The 18,132-nt window shown below is 38.7% G+C and overlaps 1 protein-coding gene across 1 annotated transcript in view; it reads left to right on the forward strand.

The window, feature by feature from the left end:
- kdm4ab (lysine (K)-specific demethylase 4A, genome duplicate b) overlaps positions 1 to 18,132 on the forward strand; it is a 50,542-nt gene that overhangs the window by 12,072 nt on the left and 20,338 nt on the right. Inside the window, exons 7-19 of the mRNA XM_062022254.1 lie at positions 4,984 to 5,087; positions 5,173 to 5,310; positions 5,505 to 5,728; positions 8,060 to 8,232; positions 8,381 to 8,946; positions 9,265 to 9,366; positions 9,548 to 9,662; positions 9,791 to 9,966; positions 12,224 to 12,440; positions 12,662 to 12,741; positions 13,550 to 13,605; positions 16,915 to 17,023; positions 17,589 to 17,780. Coding sequence (XP_061878238.1) covers positions 4,984 to 5,087; positions 5,173 to 5,310; positions 5,505 to 5,728; positions 8,060 to 8,232; positions 8,381 to 8,946; positions 9,265 to 9,366; positions 9,548 to 9,662; positions 9,791 to 9,966; positions 12,224 to 12,440; positions 12,662 to 12,741; positions 13,550 to 13,605; positions 16,915 to 17,023; positions 17,589 to 17,780 — 2,252 coding nt within the window. The remainder of the gene's footprint in view (positions 1 to 4,983; positions 5,088 to 5,172; positions 5,311 to 5,504; positions 5,729 to 8,059; positions 8,233 to 8,380; positions 8,947 to 9,264; positions 9,367 to 9,547; positions 9,663 to 9,790; positions 9,967 to 12,223; positions 12,441 to 12,661; positions 12,742 to 13,549; positions 13,606 to 16,914; positions 17,024 to 17,588; positions 17,781 to 18,132) is intronic.

The following is an 18,132-nucleotide window of genomic DNA, read 5'->3' on the forward strand; positions in this document are numbered from 1 at the left end:
GTGGCTGCTGAGCTAGTACGCCTTGCTGTCACTTACGTGAGCAAGCTGAAGCTGCATTCTACATGTGGTCGAGCAGGTACACTGTTTGGGCAGGCTGCAAAGGGCGCTAAAAGCGGTGCCATCACGCCCATATTTTTCGAGAGTCTCCCGGAAATAATGAGAGGGTTGGCCAGTATGACGCTATCAAGCGCCTTTCATTCAAATCTCGCGGGCCGCACTAACATCACATTTCCATATTAAAGTGTGTGCCGGTGCGTGTGTCAGAGACCCCTGGTTAACATAGCACAAAGCAATTTAAGCTTTGTATGCGGTGTTTTTCATTTTAAATTAAAAATTTTTTTTTGTGGCTCCCATTATTTTCTTTAATTTGTGAAACTTGCCAAAATGGCTCTTTGAGTGGTAAAGGTTGCCGACCCCTGGCATATACAAACCCCGAAACCAGTGATGTTGGCACATTGTGTAATTCGTAAATAAAAACCGAACACAATGATTTGCAAATCGTTTTAAACTTATATTTAATTGAATATTCTGCAAAGTTTAATGTTCAAACTGAGAAACTTAATTTTTTTTTGTGCAAATAATCATTAACTTAGAATTTAATGGCAGCAACATATTGCAAAAAAGTTGGCACAGGGGCATCTTTACCACTGTTACATGGCCTTTCCTTTTAACAACACTCTGTAAACATTTGGGAACTGAGGAAACCAATTTTTGAAGCTTTTCAGGTGGAATTCTTTCCCATTCTTGCTTGATGTACAGCTTAAGTTATTCAACAGTATTTTAGTATTTTAGGCTTCATATTGCGCCACACACTTTCAATGGGAGACAGGTCCGGACTACAGGCAGGCCAGTCTAGTAACCGCACTCTTTTACTATGAAGCCACGCTGTTGTAACACGTGGCTTGGCATTGTCTTGCTGAAATAAGCAGGGGCTTCCATGATAACTTTGCTTGGATGGCAACATACGTATGTTGCTCCAAAAAATACCAAAGTTTTCCAGTTCGAAGATTAAGTATCTTGTCTTTTCAGTCTATTCAATTGAGTATAAGTTGGAAAGGATTTGCCAATCATTGTATTCTGTTTTTATTTACGATTTACACAACGTGCCACCTTCACTGGTTTTGGGGTTTGAATAATATGTTTGTTACACAGTTTTCAACCTTCTGCCTCAGGAAGTTGGTCCGTTGGCGAAACTTGCTCCGCTGTCACTTCCATTGTGACCATTGTGCCCTTTGTGGCTTAAAGTTGTGTTGCGACATTGTATTATTGTGTTGTAGCATTTGTATTCGTGTGACCTTTACTCTGCCACTTTAGGTATCCGCCATTTTTGTTTTGATGGCTGATGTCGATGACGTCACAGACGGGCGCGCTGACTTGAGTAACGTTAAACGTCCTTATCATTAAACAAGCTATGTTAGTAAGCGAGGTTGCTAGCTCTTTCTAAAGGACGAACGTGGCAAAAGTTAACTGGATGTGTGATGTTACAGAAATTGATGCGGGAGTTAAACATTGGTTTTGACTGTGAGAAACTGTTGATAAAACACAACTAAGTTTCGTGTTTGACAAAATTGATAAACCTGGCTTTGTGAAATGTAAGATTTGTGGCAAGAAAAAATTAATTATGGGAAACTCAAAGATCATGTTGCTGGATCGAAACACAAGGAACTGAATCACATTTAAAAGACAAACCATGCATTACCAGGTAAAGTGACAATAATTACATGAAATCTTCTGAGCTTGTTTATTTGTTATTTTTTATTTGATATAAACTGAAACATGTACTGCAAAATTAAGAGACAGTTACATGATTTGTCTTTGGGTGTATCTTCTGTATGATATTTGTTATCAGCTGTAATGAAATATTTTAAATACGAAAAAGATACATGTTAATAAATAATCACTGTGAAAATTGGGACTTTATTAATTGTTAGGATGTAATTAAAATGCATGTTTTAAAAATAGTTTGCCCGCTTTTCAGTGATGCATGTCTATTACCTTAGTTGATTATTGATTAATGTCCCTAACTTTATATATTCATTGATATATATTCATTAATTGTATATAGCTATATTGGTGATGTTAATTGTGTAAATATGTATGTGTGTGTATATATATAAATGTGTGCGTGTGTGTGTGTGTCTGTGTATGTATGTATGTATGTATGTATGTATATATATATATATATATATATATATATATATATATATATATATATATATATATATATATATATATATATATATATATATATATATATATATATATATATATATACAAACCCCGTTTCCATATGAGTTGGGAAATTGTGTTAGATGTAAATATAAACGGAATACAATGATATGCAAATCCTTTTCAACCCATATTCAATTGAATGCACTACAAAGACAACATATTTGATGTTCAAACTCTTAAACTTTGTTGGTTTTTTTTGCAAATAATAATTAACTTAGAATTTCATGGCTGCAACACGTGCCAAAGTAGTTGGGAAAGGGCATGTTCACCACTGTGTTACATGGCTTTTCCTTTTAACAACACTCAGTAAACATGAGTAAACTGAAAAGACACATTTTTGAAGCTTCTCAGGTGGAATTCTTTCCCATTCTTGCTTGATGTACAGCTTAAGTTGTTCAACAGTCCGGGGGTCTCCGTTGTGGTATTTTAGGCTTCATAATGCGCCACACATTTTCAATGGGAGACAGGTCTGGACTACAGGCAGGCCAGTCTAGTACCCGCACTCTTTTACTATGAAGCCACGTTGATGTAACACGTGGCTTGGCATTGTCTTGCTGAAATAAGCAGGGGCGTCCATGATATTGTTGCTTGGATGGCAACATATGTTGCTCCAAACCTGTATGTACCTTTCAGCATTAATGGCGCCTTCACAGATGTGTAAGTTACCCATGTCTTGGGCACTAATACACACGACGTACACAGTTTCCAAAAACAATTTGAAATGTGGACTCGTCAGACCACAGAACACTTTTCCACTTTGTATCAGTCCATCTTAGATGAGCTCAGGCCCAGCGAAGCCGACGGCGTTTCTGGGAGTTGTTGATATATGGTTTTCGCCTTGCATAGGAGAGTTTTAACTTGCACTTACAGATGTAGCGACCAACTGTAGTTATTGACAGTGGGTTTCTGAAGTGTTCCTGAGCCCATGTGGTGATATCCTTTACACACTGATGTCCCTTTTTGATGCAGTGCAGCCTTAGGGATAGAAGGTCACGGGCTTAGCTGCTTATGTGCAGTGATTTCTCCGGATTCTCTGAACCCTTTGATGATATTACGGACCGTAGATGGTGAAATCCCTAAATTCCTTGCAATAGCTGGTTGAGAAAGGTTTTTCTTAAACTGTTCAACAATTTGCTCACGCATTTGTTGACAAAGTGGTGACCCTCGCCCCATCCTTGTTTGTGAATGACTGAGCATTTCATGGAATCTACTTTTATACCCAATCATGGCACCCACCTGTTCCCAATTTGCCTGTTCACCTGTGGGATGTTCCAAATAAGTGTTTGATGAGCATTCCTCAACTTTATCAGTATTTATTGCCACCTTTCCCAACTTCTTTGTCACGTGTTGCTGGCATCAAATTCTAAAGTTAATGATTATTTGCAAAAAAAAAATGTTTATCAGTTTGAACATCAAATATGTTGTCTTTGTAGCATATTCAACTGAATATGGGTTGAAAATGATTTGCAAATCATTGTATTCCGTTTATATTTACATCTAACACAATTTCCCAACTCATATGGAAACGGGGTTTGTATATGAATGTATGTGTGTGTATATATATATATATATACATTTTATGTGTGTGTATGTATATATATTATGTATATATACTGTGTCTATATATGTGTGTGTGTGTGTGTATATATATATATAATCATTAATACATACAGTATGTGTGTGTATATATAATGTTTGTATATATATATATTAATATATATACATACATAAAAATGTGTGTATATTTGTGTGTGTGTGTATATATACACACACAGATGTATCTGTGTGTGTGTGTGTGTGTGTGTGTGTGTGTGTGTGTGTGTGTGTGTGTGTGCGTGTGTGCGTGTGTGCGTGTGTGCGTGCGTGCGTGCGTGCGTGCGTGCGAGTTCAGTTAAACCACGAATGATAAAAAGCTTGCCAATGGTGTTATTATATATGTATGTATGTGTATATATATATATATATATATATATATATATACACACCGGAATTTCCGGACTATAAGCCGCACCTGACTATAAGCCGCACCAGCTAAATTTAGGGGAAAATACAGATTGCTCCATATATAAGCCGCACCCGACTATAAGCCGCAGGGTTTTGATGTGTAATTACTGTAGTATATAGGGATTCCTGCTACCACGGAGGGGATTGTCGGGACAGAGATGACTGTTTGGGAACGCAAAGCGTCCCATTTATTAACAATAAATCTTTCAATCATTCAATCAAACTTTCACATCTTTGACATGGCGAACAGCATTCGTGCAGAGTACAAATAATACAACAGTGCAAAGTAATACAAAGTGCTCGCCTGTACGTTATCAAAATAACCAGCCTACTGGTATATGAAAAGTCAGTCCTTAATCATTGTGTCATCGTCTTCCTCCTGCATACTAAAACCACCGAAATCCTCTTCGTCGGTGTCGGAGAAGAACAGGCTGTAAATAAGCCGCACCGTTGTATAAGCCGCAGGGACCAGAACGAGGGGAAAAAGTAGCGGCTTATAGTCCGGAAATTACGATATATATATATATATATATATATATATATATATATTTTTTTTTTAATTTTATTTTTTTTATTTTTTTTAAATGTAACTTTGAGCAAGTTGCAAACAGCCGCTTTAAGTTCACCTGTAAAAAATTGTGCTGTAGTTGTTTATAGATTCATTTGGAAATGTTATTCAAAAGCTTAATATCCCTAACTTTTTGTATATAGTTTATAGTTGTAAGTGATCCAGCATCTCTGTTGTAGGTTTCTTTTCTGGTAGTGCTCAATCTTGTGAAGCTTTTTTGAGGCACAAGATGACCCTGATATCCCCTTCAATACTGAAGAAATATGGCATTCCATTTGAAAAGGTATTCATAGCTCATTTAACTTTCCAGAGTGCTTAGTTATTCATTGCATTCATTTTTTTTGTGGTCATTATTTCTCCTCTGTTAGATTACTCAAGATGCTGGCGAGTTCATGATTACCTTTCCGTATGCTTATCATGCTGGCTTCAACCATGGTTTCAACTGTGCGGAATCCACCAACTTTGCCACTGAGCGATGGATAGAGTATGGCAAGCAAGCACATTTGGTGAGAATAGTTTGACGATATTAATTTGCACTTTAGGATTTTGTTTAAAACCACTATTTAATAATAAACCTAACTTAAACATAAATTACCATATTGTTCTCCATTGTTGTTTAGCCTCATAATTATGTCTGGATTGATGTAGATAAATAATTGCATCATCATAACCACTGAAATCGTGTTCTTTCCCCTATTAGTGCTCATGCCGTAAGGACATGGTAAAGATTTCAATGGGTGTATTCGTCAAGAAATTCCAGCCAGATCGCTATGAACAGTGGCTGGCAGGGCGAGACACCGTGGCCATTGACCACTCACAGCCCACTCCAGAGGCTAAGGAGTTCTTGGGTGACTCCTTTAATGTCACCAGCAATAGTAGTAATTGCTGCACGGAGAGCGGTCATGATGATGGCGTGCGGAAAAGGTATGTCACATACCGTGAATGTATTCTTGAACACTTCTTAGTAATGTTATTTAAGATATTCTTTGTCTATTCCACATGTACTCCTCATATATACAGTATCTCACAGAATTAAGTAAATAAACTTCCCTACTTATGACCTAGTTACATTCCAGAAGTCTGTTCATATTATGAATTGTTCGTAAGTTATTGTTTAGCCGTTTTTCTATTGTTTGTTTTTATCGCTGTTCCCTTATCTCTGCGCTATTATTTACAAAAAACAAATCTAAATCACAGTTACAGTAGCGTACGGTCCTTCATACCTAAACACATTTACTTTGAAGTGATGGATGAGAGGCATGGCAGTTGCTAGGAATTCTGGGCCCCCTAAAAGAATATCTGTGTTGGCCCCTCTACCCCATTCATTGCCTGTCTGTGTGGAACTGTGGGCCCTTTGAATTGTCATCAACTTTCCTCCATATATGACTGCACTGATGAGAGCAGGACAGGAGGATGTGTAGTTACTAAGTGATTTGTTTTCTGACTATGACAAACTTTGTTTCCATCTAGATTGCCTGCACGTTTCTTAGCACTGCCACTATCATCACTGGCCTTATGCTAATTTAACACAAAAAACAACTAGAGCATAAGCGAACGCACTGTTACCGGCATATCCTGATCCAGCTATTTGTAGTGAGGTGAGCCGAATGTCCTGCTAATTTCTGTGTATACTTTTTATGTCTGGACTGCTATCGTTGTTTTTGCTGCTAAGACAGACAGAATAAATCGTCCAGTTATGGGGGGCATGGGCAAAACGTCTATTTTGGGTGTGCGTGAGCTTCCAAAGCATTTTTTGTGTTTTTGAGCTGAAATGTTTTTTGTGGATGTATAAAATATTTATTTTGATCCCCTCATAAGGCAGTAGTGAGGGTGGTTCTGTTTGTCACATGCGGTTGATTGGTTGTCTCTGTTATTTGGGGTTCACAACATTAAAAAGATAGTTTTTAAAGTTGATGATCCTTTGATGTTTAGTTTTGTGTAAGTTTGTGTAGTATTTTGCAATAGTAAAGGTACTATTTTGTACAAGCCGATCTCTCTGCATATGTAGTAGTGGAGGTTTTTTTCTTTTAATGAAATGCAGCTCAGACTATGACGTTAAGACCACCATCGTTAACTGTAGGGAAGACACAATTAACTTCATACTCACTTGACTATTATGACTGTGCGTTAGGTTATTTTCAATAGACAGTAAATCTATATTACTCTACACTGACTTCTTAAGTACTTCCAAGTTTAATTTGTATAGTGTTGGCTTAGATCTTTTTGCAAAAAGCAGATACGAGTATAAAAATCTAACTATGCAATGTAATAGATCTCTATACTTGATTTTTAAAAAAAAGATTTGTTGAGTGATATCAAATATTTTCAGTCGATAGCGTTCCCAGACATCTACTACCTTATGCTCCAGACGTCATTCTACACGACAAAACATGAAAACTTGGAAAAGCATGGAGGTCAGCAATTTATTTGTGTGGCTGGGTCAAGCAAATTATTAAGACTTTCCCAGATAAATATGCATAGTTTTTGCTGAATTTATGTTGCATTAATGATTTAACTTTACATCTACTGCCATGTTTGTTGTTGCTGTTGCACACAGAGTATGCGTGTTTTTCCTCGTCTTTATCAAAATACAACTATAGATGTCAACTTTGTATTTGCTGGAAACTTCATTTATGATTGCTGCCTTTGGTAAATGCTTATTCTTTTAGGTTTTGCTCACATTTGCTTTCTTTTATTTAGACCCACCGAGTTGGCCCTCGTAGCAAAAATGTGTTTTAATAAACACAGATGATATCAAGATAGTACTTAAATGGGAAACAGTAAACGTTAAAAGTATATCAAACAAAACTTTAACAAAGTATTCACCAGGACTGCAGTACGTGCTACTTTTTTCATCATTGTTTTGTAAAATATTGCACTCTTCCGCCCTTCTTGATTACCTCTCGAGGAACTCTGAAGAAACTTTTTTGCGATTTGAACGGTTCGTACAGCCGAAAACAACCAAGCATAGGGCATTTTTCTTGAGAAAGGCAAAATGCCGCCTATTACCCATTAGTTTGACCACCATGCATATTTAATGAGCGCGGCGTGACCAGAGTTGTCTGGTATTAATCAATCAATCAAAATGTATTCATATAGCCCTTTATCACAAGTGTATCAAAGGGCTGCACAAGGTGGGACATAGCCAAACCTTGCAACAAAAAGGTGTGGCTATATTCCACCTTTTTGTTGCCATTACCAGCTCCTTCCAAGTGTGTCAACTTCTTTAAATGTCTAAATGTTAACTATCTTCAGCCCTCCTCAAAGAATTGAGACCAAGAGACACAGGGTGTGTCTGGAGCTGCCCAAGGAGGTTGTCCCCAAAGATGAGGAAGACGAAAACGGGGAAATGGTGCTGTATGCGAAGCGCCCCAGGCTAAACCTTTTGCCACCACGTACTATGCCGCAAGATGGGAAGAGAAATAAAGGTAACATCTCCTTACCACCTGTACATGGTCTTAGAAGCGTAGTTTACATATGACAAACTTTTCTTTCACGTTTCTAAAGGCATTCATTTGAACTTCTTATTTTTATTTATGACTGATTAAATACTAATAACACTGATTTTATTAACAGGCCCACCGAAGTTGGTCGTCACACCAACCAAGCTCACTTTGATGGATCCGTTTCACAGAAACGCGGTCCGGTCGCCTCAGTACTCCAAGACTCGTTCGCCTGCCTTTCCTTCCCAGCCTCAAAACAGTCATCTGTCACCTGCAGCGGCGCAGCCTGTCCGTAAAATGGGTGTGGCCAGCTTGCTATTTCATCGGACAGTCACTCAAAATGATATCTTGAAAGTGCACACGTATCCCCGGGAAAAACAGCAGCTTCCTACCCAGCTGCAGGTGCACAGCTACGCCAAAGAGCATCAGCCCCCTCTTCTTGTGATCGGAGGCACCATGCCGTCACACACACAAGTCCAGTCTGCATCTCAGTCACCGGGCAGTGGAAACATTGAACCAAGGCTAGAATCTACAGTGTTTCTCACCAGTGTAACTGAACGGTCTGTGGAAAATGACCAAGATGCGAACAAACACAGTGTTTCAGTTACTGTTGCTGTTCAGGATGCAGTGGTGAAGGCCAAAGATGAGCCTAACAGTATACCGCAATACACTGAGATCAACAAAATACATGAAAGAAAGGTATGTATTTTGATTTAATTCTTACTGAAATATCATTTAGGACAACCGCATACAACAACAATTGCAGTCCATTTTTTTTTCCTTGTGGCTTGCATGGCAAACAAATCAACTAAAACTGCTTTAGCGACGCTTTTCAAACAAGAAAAATGAATGTAATCTACTAATCTTGTCTTGACAAAATAGATTATGACGGTTCTGTGCTAGCTCTATCCTGTTCATCTCTCCAGCATGGCATAATTACTAATTGACGAGCATGGCAAGAAACACAATGACTAATTTGTCAGTAATGTTGAATTGTAATCATCCTGTTCCAAACAGGATAGCCAATGCCCTCTCACAGATGGTGGCATTGTCATATTGAAAAGCACGATTCCAGTCAAACAGCCAATGCAAGTAAAAGTGAGGGCTGAGGATTATTATGTAAGTACTAAGATATATATTTTTTATATAAATTAATACCAGCACAAAGCTCATAGTAATGGTTTATAAGCAGTTTTGCTGGGCTGTTCTTCTTGACTGTGTAGCTTAGCCAGTGTGTCCCATCCATTTTTTTTGTGCCGAGGAAAGTACTGTCTTGCTAAGTATTCTTTATTACCACTAGGTGTCAGAAGAACAGTCCTACCGCATGTCAGTCAACAGCAAGCAACAGCAGCATGCCCAGCTCAGGAAGCTTCCACGCCACCACCCTCTCTTCAGAGAGATATACAGCGAGGATGGTGAGCAAAAATTAATGATTAAATTCTATTCATTTAAAATCTAAGTTACCTGCTTAATCCTAAATGATTATTTCTCTGTTTGTATATCTCTTTTCCACACCTCATCTCCAATGTCTTTGGTCCTATAGAGCTATATGTCGATAAGGAAATTGAGCAAGAGGAGAAAGAGGAATGGGCAAAGCCGCTCAAGCAACTGTGGCAGTGTCGGCCTATAAACCCCCAGGTGGAGTGGGAGTACAACAAGAGAATGGGTGAACAGGCTCCTTACTGCTCCATATGCCTGCTTTTCCACACTCACCATCAGGTGAGATCCATCATTTCACCATTTCCCTTGTCATGGAACACTGATTCATCCCTAGAATATAAAAACAATATTGGCACCGGTGTTCTGACAAGGTGTGCATTCCTATCAATTTTTGCTACATAACACAACTGTGCGTGTGTATAATAACAATGAGCACATGTGCATTGAACTGTTAGGACACCTTTTTTAAATGTTTTAACTATGCATACCTTTTTGAAGGAATATTTAATGTGAGTAGAGTAAATCCAACTATTAGTGTATTTAGCTATCTAAGAAGAATGTTTTCAGGATCTTTCTGTGTGGAGTATGCACGTTCTCCCCTTGACTGCGTGGGTTCCCTCCGGGTACTCTGGCTTCCTCCCACCTCCAAAGACATGCACCTGGGGATAGGTTGATTGGCAACACTAAATTGGCCCTAGTGTGTGAATGTGAGTGTGAATGTTGTCTGTCTATCTGTGTTGGCCCTGCGATGAGGTGGCGACTTGTCCAGGTTGTACCCCGCCTTCCGCCCGAATGCAGCTGAGATAGGCTCCAGCACCCCCCCGCAACTGCAAAAGGGACAAGCGGTAGAAAATGGATGGATGGACAATCTATTAAACCATGACAGTAACGATTTATTTGGCTATGATATTTATGTAAACATGTCAAATCAACGTATATAGCATTATGTACTAGGCCATCAGTTAGCTACATATTCAAGTAAATTGCACACTCTTAAAACATTTAAAACAGGTTTCCATGATATACACATACACAGCAGCGGGGGGATGCACAACTTGATGGGTTTGCACAACTTGTTAGAACACGGGCAGCGGTGTGTCAGGCAGCAATGCCCAGCAGACTGACCATTAAACTGTATCTTTATAAGTCTAAGCTCCCATTTGACATGAAATTGAAGAGTCTGCTTATTTTTAGGCTTATCTGTCATGTGACCAAATGAGGCGTGAGTTTTGAAAATAACTTTGGTTTAATGTTACAGGAATTCCCTTTACACATTTTTCCCTTAAATCTGAGTTAATATGAGTACACTAATACCACGAAATAGTGACAACTTTTAAATCAGGTTTCAGAAATGTATCTTCTATTTTGACCTGTCGATGATAAAGTCAGTGTCGGGGTTTTATTTAGTCTATGATCACACGGTGTGCGCACTTACAGTGCATCCGGAAAGTGATGCGCTTCACTTTTTCCACATTTTGTTATGTTACCACCTTAATCCAAAATGGAATAAATTCATTTTCGTCTTCAAAACTCCACACACTATACCCCATAATGACAATGTGAAAACATTTTTACTAAAGATTTTTGCAATTGTATTAAAATAAAAAAACTAATAAATCACATGGTGTGAATCCGGTGGATGCAGAATGGCTGCTGAGCGAAACCGCCACAGAACAGCACCGCCATCCACAGTTGGGAAATCCCCACCGGCGTTCTGTTTTGGCTCCGTCGTGCAGCGAAACAGCGCAGACTTTTACAAGATCTCACGAATCCGCGCGGTAAGGGAAGTAATGCTGTAGATCTGACAGAGTGACCATAGGCTTCTTGGTCACCTCTCTGACTAAGGCCCTTCTCCCTCGATAGTTCAGTTCAGGCGGACATCCCGCTCTAGGAAGTCCTGGTAGTTATAAACATCTTTCATTTACGGATGATGGAGGCCACTCATTGGGACCTTCAAGGCAGCATATATTTTTCTATATCCATCCCCAGGTTTGAGCCTCGTGACATTCCTGAGACAATTCTGTCTCCTGGCACAAATCTTCTATTCTTGTTTCCAGGTCAAAATCAGGTTGATGCTTTGAATACAATACGGAGAATACGGGACAGCGTGGCACGGTTGGGAGACTGGCTGTGCCAGCAACCTGAGGGTTCCTGGTTCAATCCCCACCTTCTACCAACCTTGTCACGTCCGTTGTGTCCTTGAGCAAGACACTTGTATTTATTACAACAAATTTGCTATGAAAATGTGTGCATGCTTGATAACAAAGTGGCTGCATTTTAATTCCAATGGGATACCTACATTTGGTCAAGTTTGTCTTCAAGATGTTTAAATTGTGTGGACAAATATTGTCAGACAACTTGAAGGGGTATTTGAAAGATATTTGAGATATAAAAATACAGTGTGTGTGGACCTAAACTGCATGCTTAGAAACTTTGTTTGTGGTTAATCTTGTATGATCGGAATATGGATGCGTTTCACAGGCTGACTTTCAAATGTTTGGAATATGACTTTACAATAATTCTACATTTCTTTTAGTCTGAGGCCAGGGATGGGAGTTCCACTTTGACATTGGTGTTCCGTCAAGGTTACCATTGGTCCAAACCACTCATTCCTGAAATGTGTTTTAACACGCATAATGATACCACCAAGGCCAGTGATAGCGGGAAGGGCCAACTCTCCAACCCTCATATCACAGAGGACGGCACCAGCCGGCTGGTCAGCTGTTCTCAGTGCTGCGTCCGCGTACACACAAGTAAGCTTTTTTATATTTACACATTTTCATTTCTGTCAGCTGCTATTTTATACTGCGAGACACTTGAGGTTCATTGTGAAAATATTATTAAACAGAAGCAAGTGTGGGTGAAGATAAAAGCATAAGCTCCTTGTTGGGCTAAGGGTCTCTACACAGAGGATCGAGAACTGTGTAACAAAAGCCATTCAAATATGTTTGTGTGGGACTCTACTCCTGCTCAGGTTGCTATGGCGTATCCAAGGAAGAAGTGGAACAGAAGGACTGGCTGTGTGCTCGCTGCAAAGCTGATGCCACTTCTGAGGTTTGTTTACCGGGATTTCAATTATTTACACTTTTTTTTTTGTCCACTGGCGAGCTGCTGTAAAACACAGCAAGGTTGTTGTGTCCTATTTGTTAAATACTGTAACCCAGTAATCCCAGTGTTGCCATCTAAAGCTATATAAATGCAGACCATATACCTTTTTTTTTTGTAAATGCACTAAATATTGAAACAAGAAGGAAAACAACACTGCTGACTTCATGAGCACCTCCTTGAATTGCTGGTTCTCAGTATGTTGCAAAAAGCACAATAAACACGTAGCATTTGACTTTTTCTCACTTCAAAATAAACTTTGTTTTGGACCTCCCATTTTGACACTGGGAAGGTTCCCTTCCTTTGTGTTGGGTTGTTTTTCAAAACATTGTTCCTTATATTGTTTGTGGGATTTATCTTATCTGTTGTTATCAGCATTCCTGTCAGTCTTTTGTAGAACAATCCTGGAATATTGCCCAGTATTTGCACACATTTGAACTCCAGTGTGGGTCTCATGTATGGTTCAATGCACTCATTCCGAGGGAAGTTTTGCTCTGTAATTGCAGTATAACCTCCTGAGAACCAGTGTCCTTTGCAGTGGACATTTCTTTTGTCAGTTACATATTTTAGGAACAAATATTTAATAGCCCTGACTTGCAAAACACAAATTTCCACTACAGAGGACAGCTTTTCTTCTGGAGTATATAGATGTTTTACAGTTTTATGTAAATGTAAATAATTGTGTAACTTCAAGGGTAGATTATCAGCTCTGGATTCCAGTTAACCTTTTCAACAAACATTTTGTTTCTTGCACCAGGATTGCTGTCTGTGTTCTCTAAGAGGTGGAGCTCTGCAGAGAGCCAACAATGACAAGTAAGTCATCTCAGCAACATCATTTGGTTTTGTCGCACCCACCAATGCAGCACATTTCCTCTTTATGACTTAGGTTTTTTTGTCACCTTGCACAAACTGATCCAAAATATAGGTCACAGTGGTAAAAACTTTATTTTTTTCCATACGTCAGTGGCAACTGCACTTAAAAAATTTTTTTGTCTATCAGTCACAATCCTTTTATAAGACAAGAACATATGTTTCTGTTTTTATGCATTCTATCTCTCAGCTAGAAATGAAGCCAATGGAGGTCACTCTATTCCGCCTATAAAACGCTCTAAAAATATACACGTTATAACTATACATGTAATCTAGTAACAGGCATATTCATAATAGCATGTATTATTTCTATATTTTGCCCATTTTAGGCACAGGCAGCGTATTCATTTCACAGACTCATCACAACGTTCGTTCTCTCCTTAAACAACAAACACTAAGCATCATGAGGCCGTATTGCTAAGTGCTAAACAAGATATACAAACTTCAAACATAATGCAACCATCACTTACTGTACAATGTTTGCTCTCACTCGGATGCCGACTGATAGGATGTTCATATCTTCCTGTTTAAATGAAGAATCATAATCCTCACTAAGGGTTTAAAAAGAAATGGCCACAAACAAGCGTCTTTTTGTGTCTATTCTTGCCTTCTCCAGGTGTAAATTGAATGTCAAAGTTGACCACATTCTCGGTTTATGGCCACTACAAGGTGAGGCATGATTTATAATCTAGAATTAACTTTCACCAGCTCAGAGGTGATGCACCAGCTTACTGGCTCAATATGTCAAAATAATTTGTCTGCGTTAGCGCTTATAATAAGTGTGAATTATATTTATATTTTTATAATAATATTTTTAATAACAATATCGCTAATGGCTAATATTCAGGTCCCAAGATATAAATGGAGTATTGTTGGCGGCTTATAGGTGTTTTTTTAAAGGGCTTTATTGTAGGAAAATGTGTACTCCCATTAGCTGCATTGTTAGCCACCTCGCACTGGTCGTATTTTACGACTTAGAATTAAAAAAAAAAAAACTGGGTTCTTGTCTTAGGTAGGGTTTGTGAATGATAGACAAACTTCCCAAAAAAGTGCAGTTCCCTTTAAAATAATTTAAGCAAACCAGAAGATTTGATTCAATCCCAACTGGTTTTCTGGCTAAAAACCCTACCACAAACATCAGCTATGTGAAGATGAGCTACAAACCCTATTGGCAGTATTATCAAATCATGCTTTGAAAATACCATTTCTAAAATTAAAATTATTTTTTTCATTATAGTCAATCAAGGAAATGTAGTAAAATTCCCATCCCTTCTGCTGTATTGACCAAGAGACTCCTTAAAGTCCATACCATTTCAAAGTTGTTTTTGCTTTCTTAATTGACTGTATTTAAGGTATAAGACCTTGAAGACCTGCAAGTGTTGAAGTTAAAGTCAAGGCAAGAGTGTAGCAGCAGCGTAAAACTGTAGCCTTCTGTGTTAATACTTGCTGTGTTTGAGGCAAAGTTTATGTTCAGTCAAATGTGAGTAAATTCTTAAACGAAGGTCATACGTTTTCACTGGCTATTCAAACTAGCTGCTGTTCAGTGCCAGTCGTCTTCCTACTCATATCTTCATGTCATGTTGCCACACATTAGCGATTAAGACAAGGGAAGGTTATTAATTGAGCACAATTTCTACACAAAGCAAATTCAAAGTGCTTTATAGAAAATTACAAGAAGGCAAAAAAATAATTATAATTTATATTAAAATCATGAAACAATCATAATTCAAAAATATACCCAGAGTGTAGATCAAATACTTTCAGTTGTCATATGCACAATTAAATAAGTGATTTCAGCCTGGATTTGAACATTGCCAATGTTGAGGCCTGTGTCACATCTTCTGTAAAACTATTCCAGATTTTAGAAGCAGAAAACTGAAAGGCAGCCTCACCATGTTTCGGTCCTGACTCTGGACACGAGCAGGAGACCACTCCCTGAGGTTCTCAGTGGTCGAGATGGCTCATATGGTTCTAACATGTACTTTGGCACGAGGCCATGAAAAGACTTGTACACAAGCAGAGCTGTTTGGAAGTTTATTCGCTACTTAAAGTGCTTTTTATTCTTTAACCGCAGATGTTGACCTCATAGTGTTCATGTGCTCACACCGTGCAATTTACTGGTGATTACTAAAATGTAGTGCAGTTAAAATGTCCATGTTTTCATTAACGTTTGACTGAAAGATAACATAACACATGATGTAAGGAAAGTTGTGTTCGGTATGTTTTTGGTTGTACAATGCTTATTGCCAATACATCTTATACTGTTATAAAGCTTGTTTATTGCCCTTTTAAATGGTGCCACATTTGTAATGAACATGCATTTTTGGTACGAGCAGTAGAGCTAAATATGTGGGCTACGGCCATGAAAAATTTGACAAATCTTCTCTGCCAATGCCAAACAACTTATTCTTCCATTGAATCCTTTGGCATTTTTGAATTGGATAAATTCCATTTGAAGAAACAAGACATATTGGCAATTTAACAATTTGTTAATGTAACTAACAGGACCCTCAGTAGCAGCTGGGTGAACGATACACACTAAACAACCCCACTGTTGTGGGTTGGCATTCACATTTTCCAAAAGCATTTGTAACAAGTCAGCCAACACAGTTGTGCACAAACAGCATGCCCAATATGATCCCACAAGTGTTTAATGGGGTTGAGGTCAGGACTAGGAAACCTGGACTGTAAATTTGTGGAAGACAACCTACAGTGCTGACAAAGTCAGGAAACGGTCTTCTTTGGACGCCCACTTCTGTCTCTGACAGTATCCATTATATTGAACTTTCCTTTATGTTTGGAGATGGTGTAGTACTTACTCCAAATAATCCAGTCACCTGGTTTTGGGGAAGACCATCTTGAAGTTACCTAATCGCACAGGCCTGATTCAGATCAGTTAAACGTGGCATACGGGTTCATGGAGAAGAACCCTACTGACCACTGTAGCAGGGCATTGGCAGAGAAGTTATGGTATTTTTTTTTTAAATGGCCGCTGCTCATCCCACAAATACATGTTAAAAGGGTAATAGACAGGTTTTCATTTGCATATGATTAATGTTATTGACCAAACAAAAATGTCCTTACATTCTGTGCTTGGTATTTACATGAAAGTTGTTGTAGTGTATTCTACAACGACAACACTAGATGGGACTCTTTTGCTTGTCAGTATAATGTAAGTTTGTTTGAACAATATTGTTCCCCGGACTTGGTACTATTTGTCTGGACTCAACTTTTTGTTTGTCCGACTGACAGGTGGGTTCATGTACTGTGTGCCATCACTGTGCTCGAAGCTCGCTTTGTCAACATCACTGAGCGGAGTCCTATTGATCTCTCTGCAGTCCCACTCCCACGCTTCAGACTGGTAAGACTGACAACACTTGCGATGCACCACACACGTAGATCACCAGTAATGTCCCTTCCTTTTGCAAGTCACTAAATAATTGAACCCATGTGAATCCTGACAGAGTGGGGGATGGGACTGATGATCTTTTTGGGAGTGTCATGCTCAAAAACTACATGTCATATCAAAGTGTTTTACTTGTCTTTTTTGCCATATTTTTTTGCAATGAATTATATTTTTACTATTTTCTATCTGAGTCATGTAGCAAATAATTTGGGACATGGATTCAGGACTTTGGCTTTAATAGTTGGCCTTGTTTCAATTTTCCTCTCAGTGGAGCCTTAGTCACTCTTCATGTTTATAAATAAATACACATGATGTCAGAGATTATACTTAAAATGAAGCTATTCAGTGTTTTTGTGTTCTTACTGGTGCCAGCATCTAATACTCCCTTTGAAACTGTTTTATTTATCTTTCTCCTACTTGTTTCCTCCCTCTTTTCCTTCCTATTCCATTACTTTACCCCACCCCTTCAAAACTTTCCTCTTGACACCCCCACTTGGTTTGGGTCTTTTGTCTTTGGTAGAAGTGTGTTTTCTGCAGGAAGCGGATGAAGAGGGAGGTGACTGGCTGCTGTGTCCAGTGTTCCCATGGTCGCTGCTCCACTGCATTCCACCCAACATGCGCTCAGGCCGCCGGCGTCCTCATGCACCCGGACGACTGGCCTTTCATTGTCTACATCACATGTCAGAGGCACAAAGCTCCCCCCATAGTTGAGGTAACACTCCCGAATAACTGTTTTAAAAGTCATTATAAATAAACAAGAATTGTTGAGATACAGTGGAACCTCGATTTACAAAGGTTTCTTTTCTAAATAGAAAAGTTTGTATAGTTGGCAAATTTCCCCAAAAGAAACAAAGTAAACATGATAAATGGTTACCAGTCTCTTTATGTTGAAGAGGTTCATTTAGCCTACTGATGTGTATATATATAAATGGTTGATTTATATAGGCCTTCATCAGATCTGATGAAGGCTGCAGAAGCAAGGTAGCCGAAACTTGTCAGGTACAAAACTTTACCTTACGAGCCTATGTAAATCAACCATTTATATATAAGGTTTCCAGTCTCGA

The sequence above is a fragment of the Entelurus aequoreus genome, linkage group LG16 (genome assembly GCF_033978785.1).
Source record: "Entelurus aequoreus isolate RoL-2023_Sb linkage group LG16, RoL_Eaeq_v1.1, whole genome shotgun sequence".
In the NCBI taxonomy this organism is placed as follows: Eukaryota; Metazoa; Chordata; class Actinopteri; order Syngnathiformes; family Syngnathidae; genus Entelurus; species Entelurus aequoreus.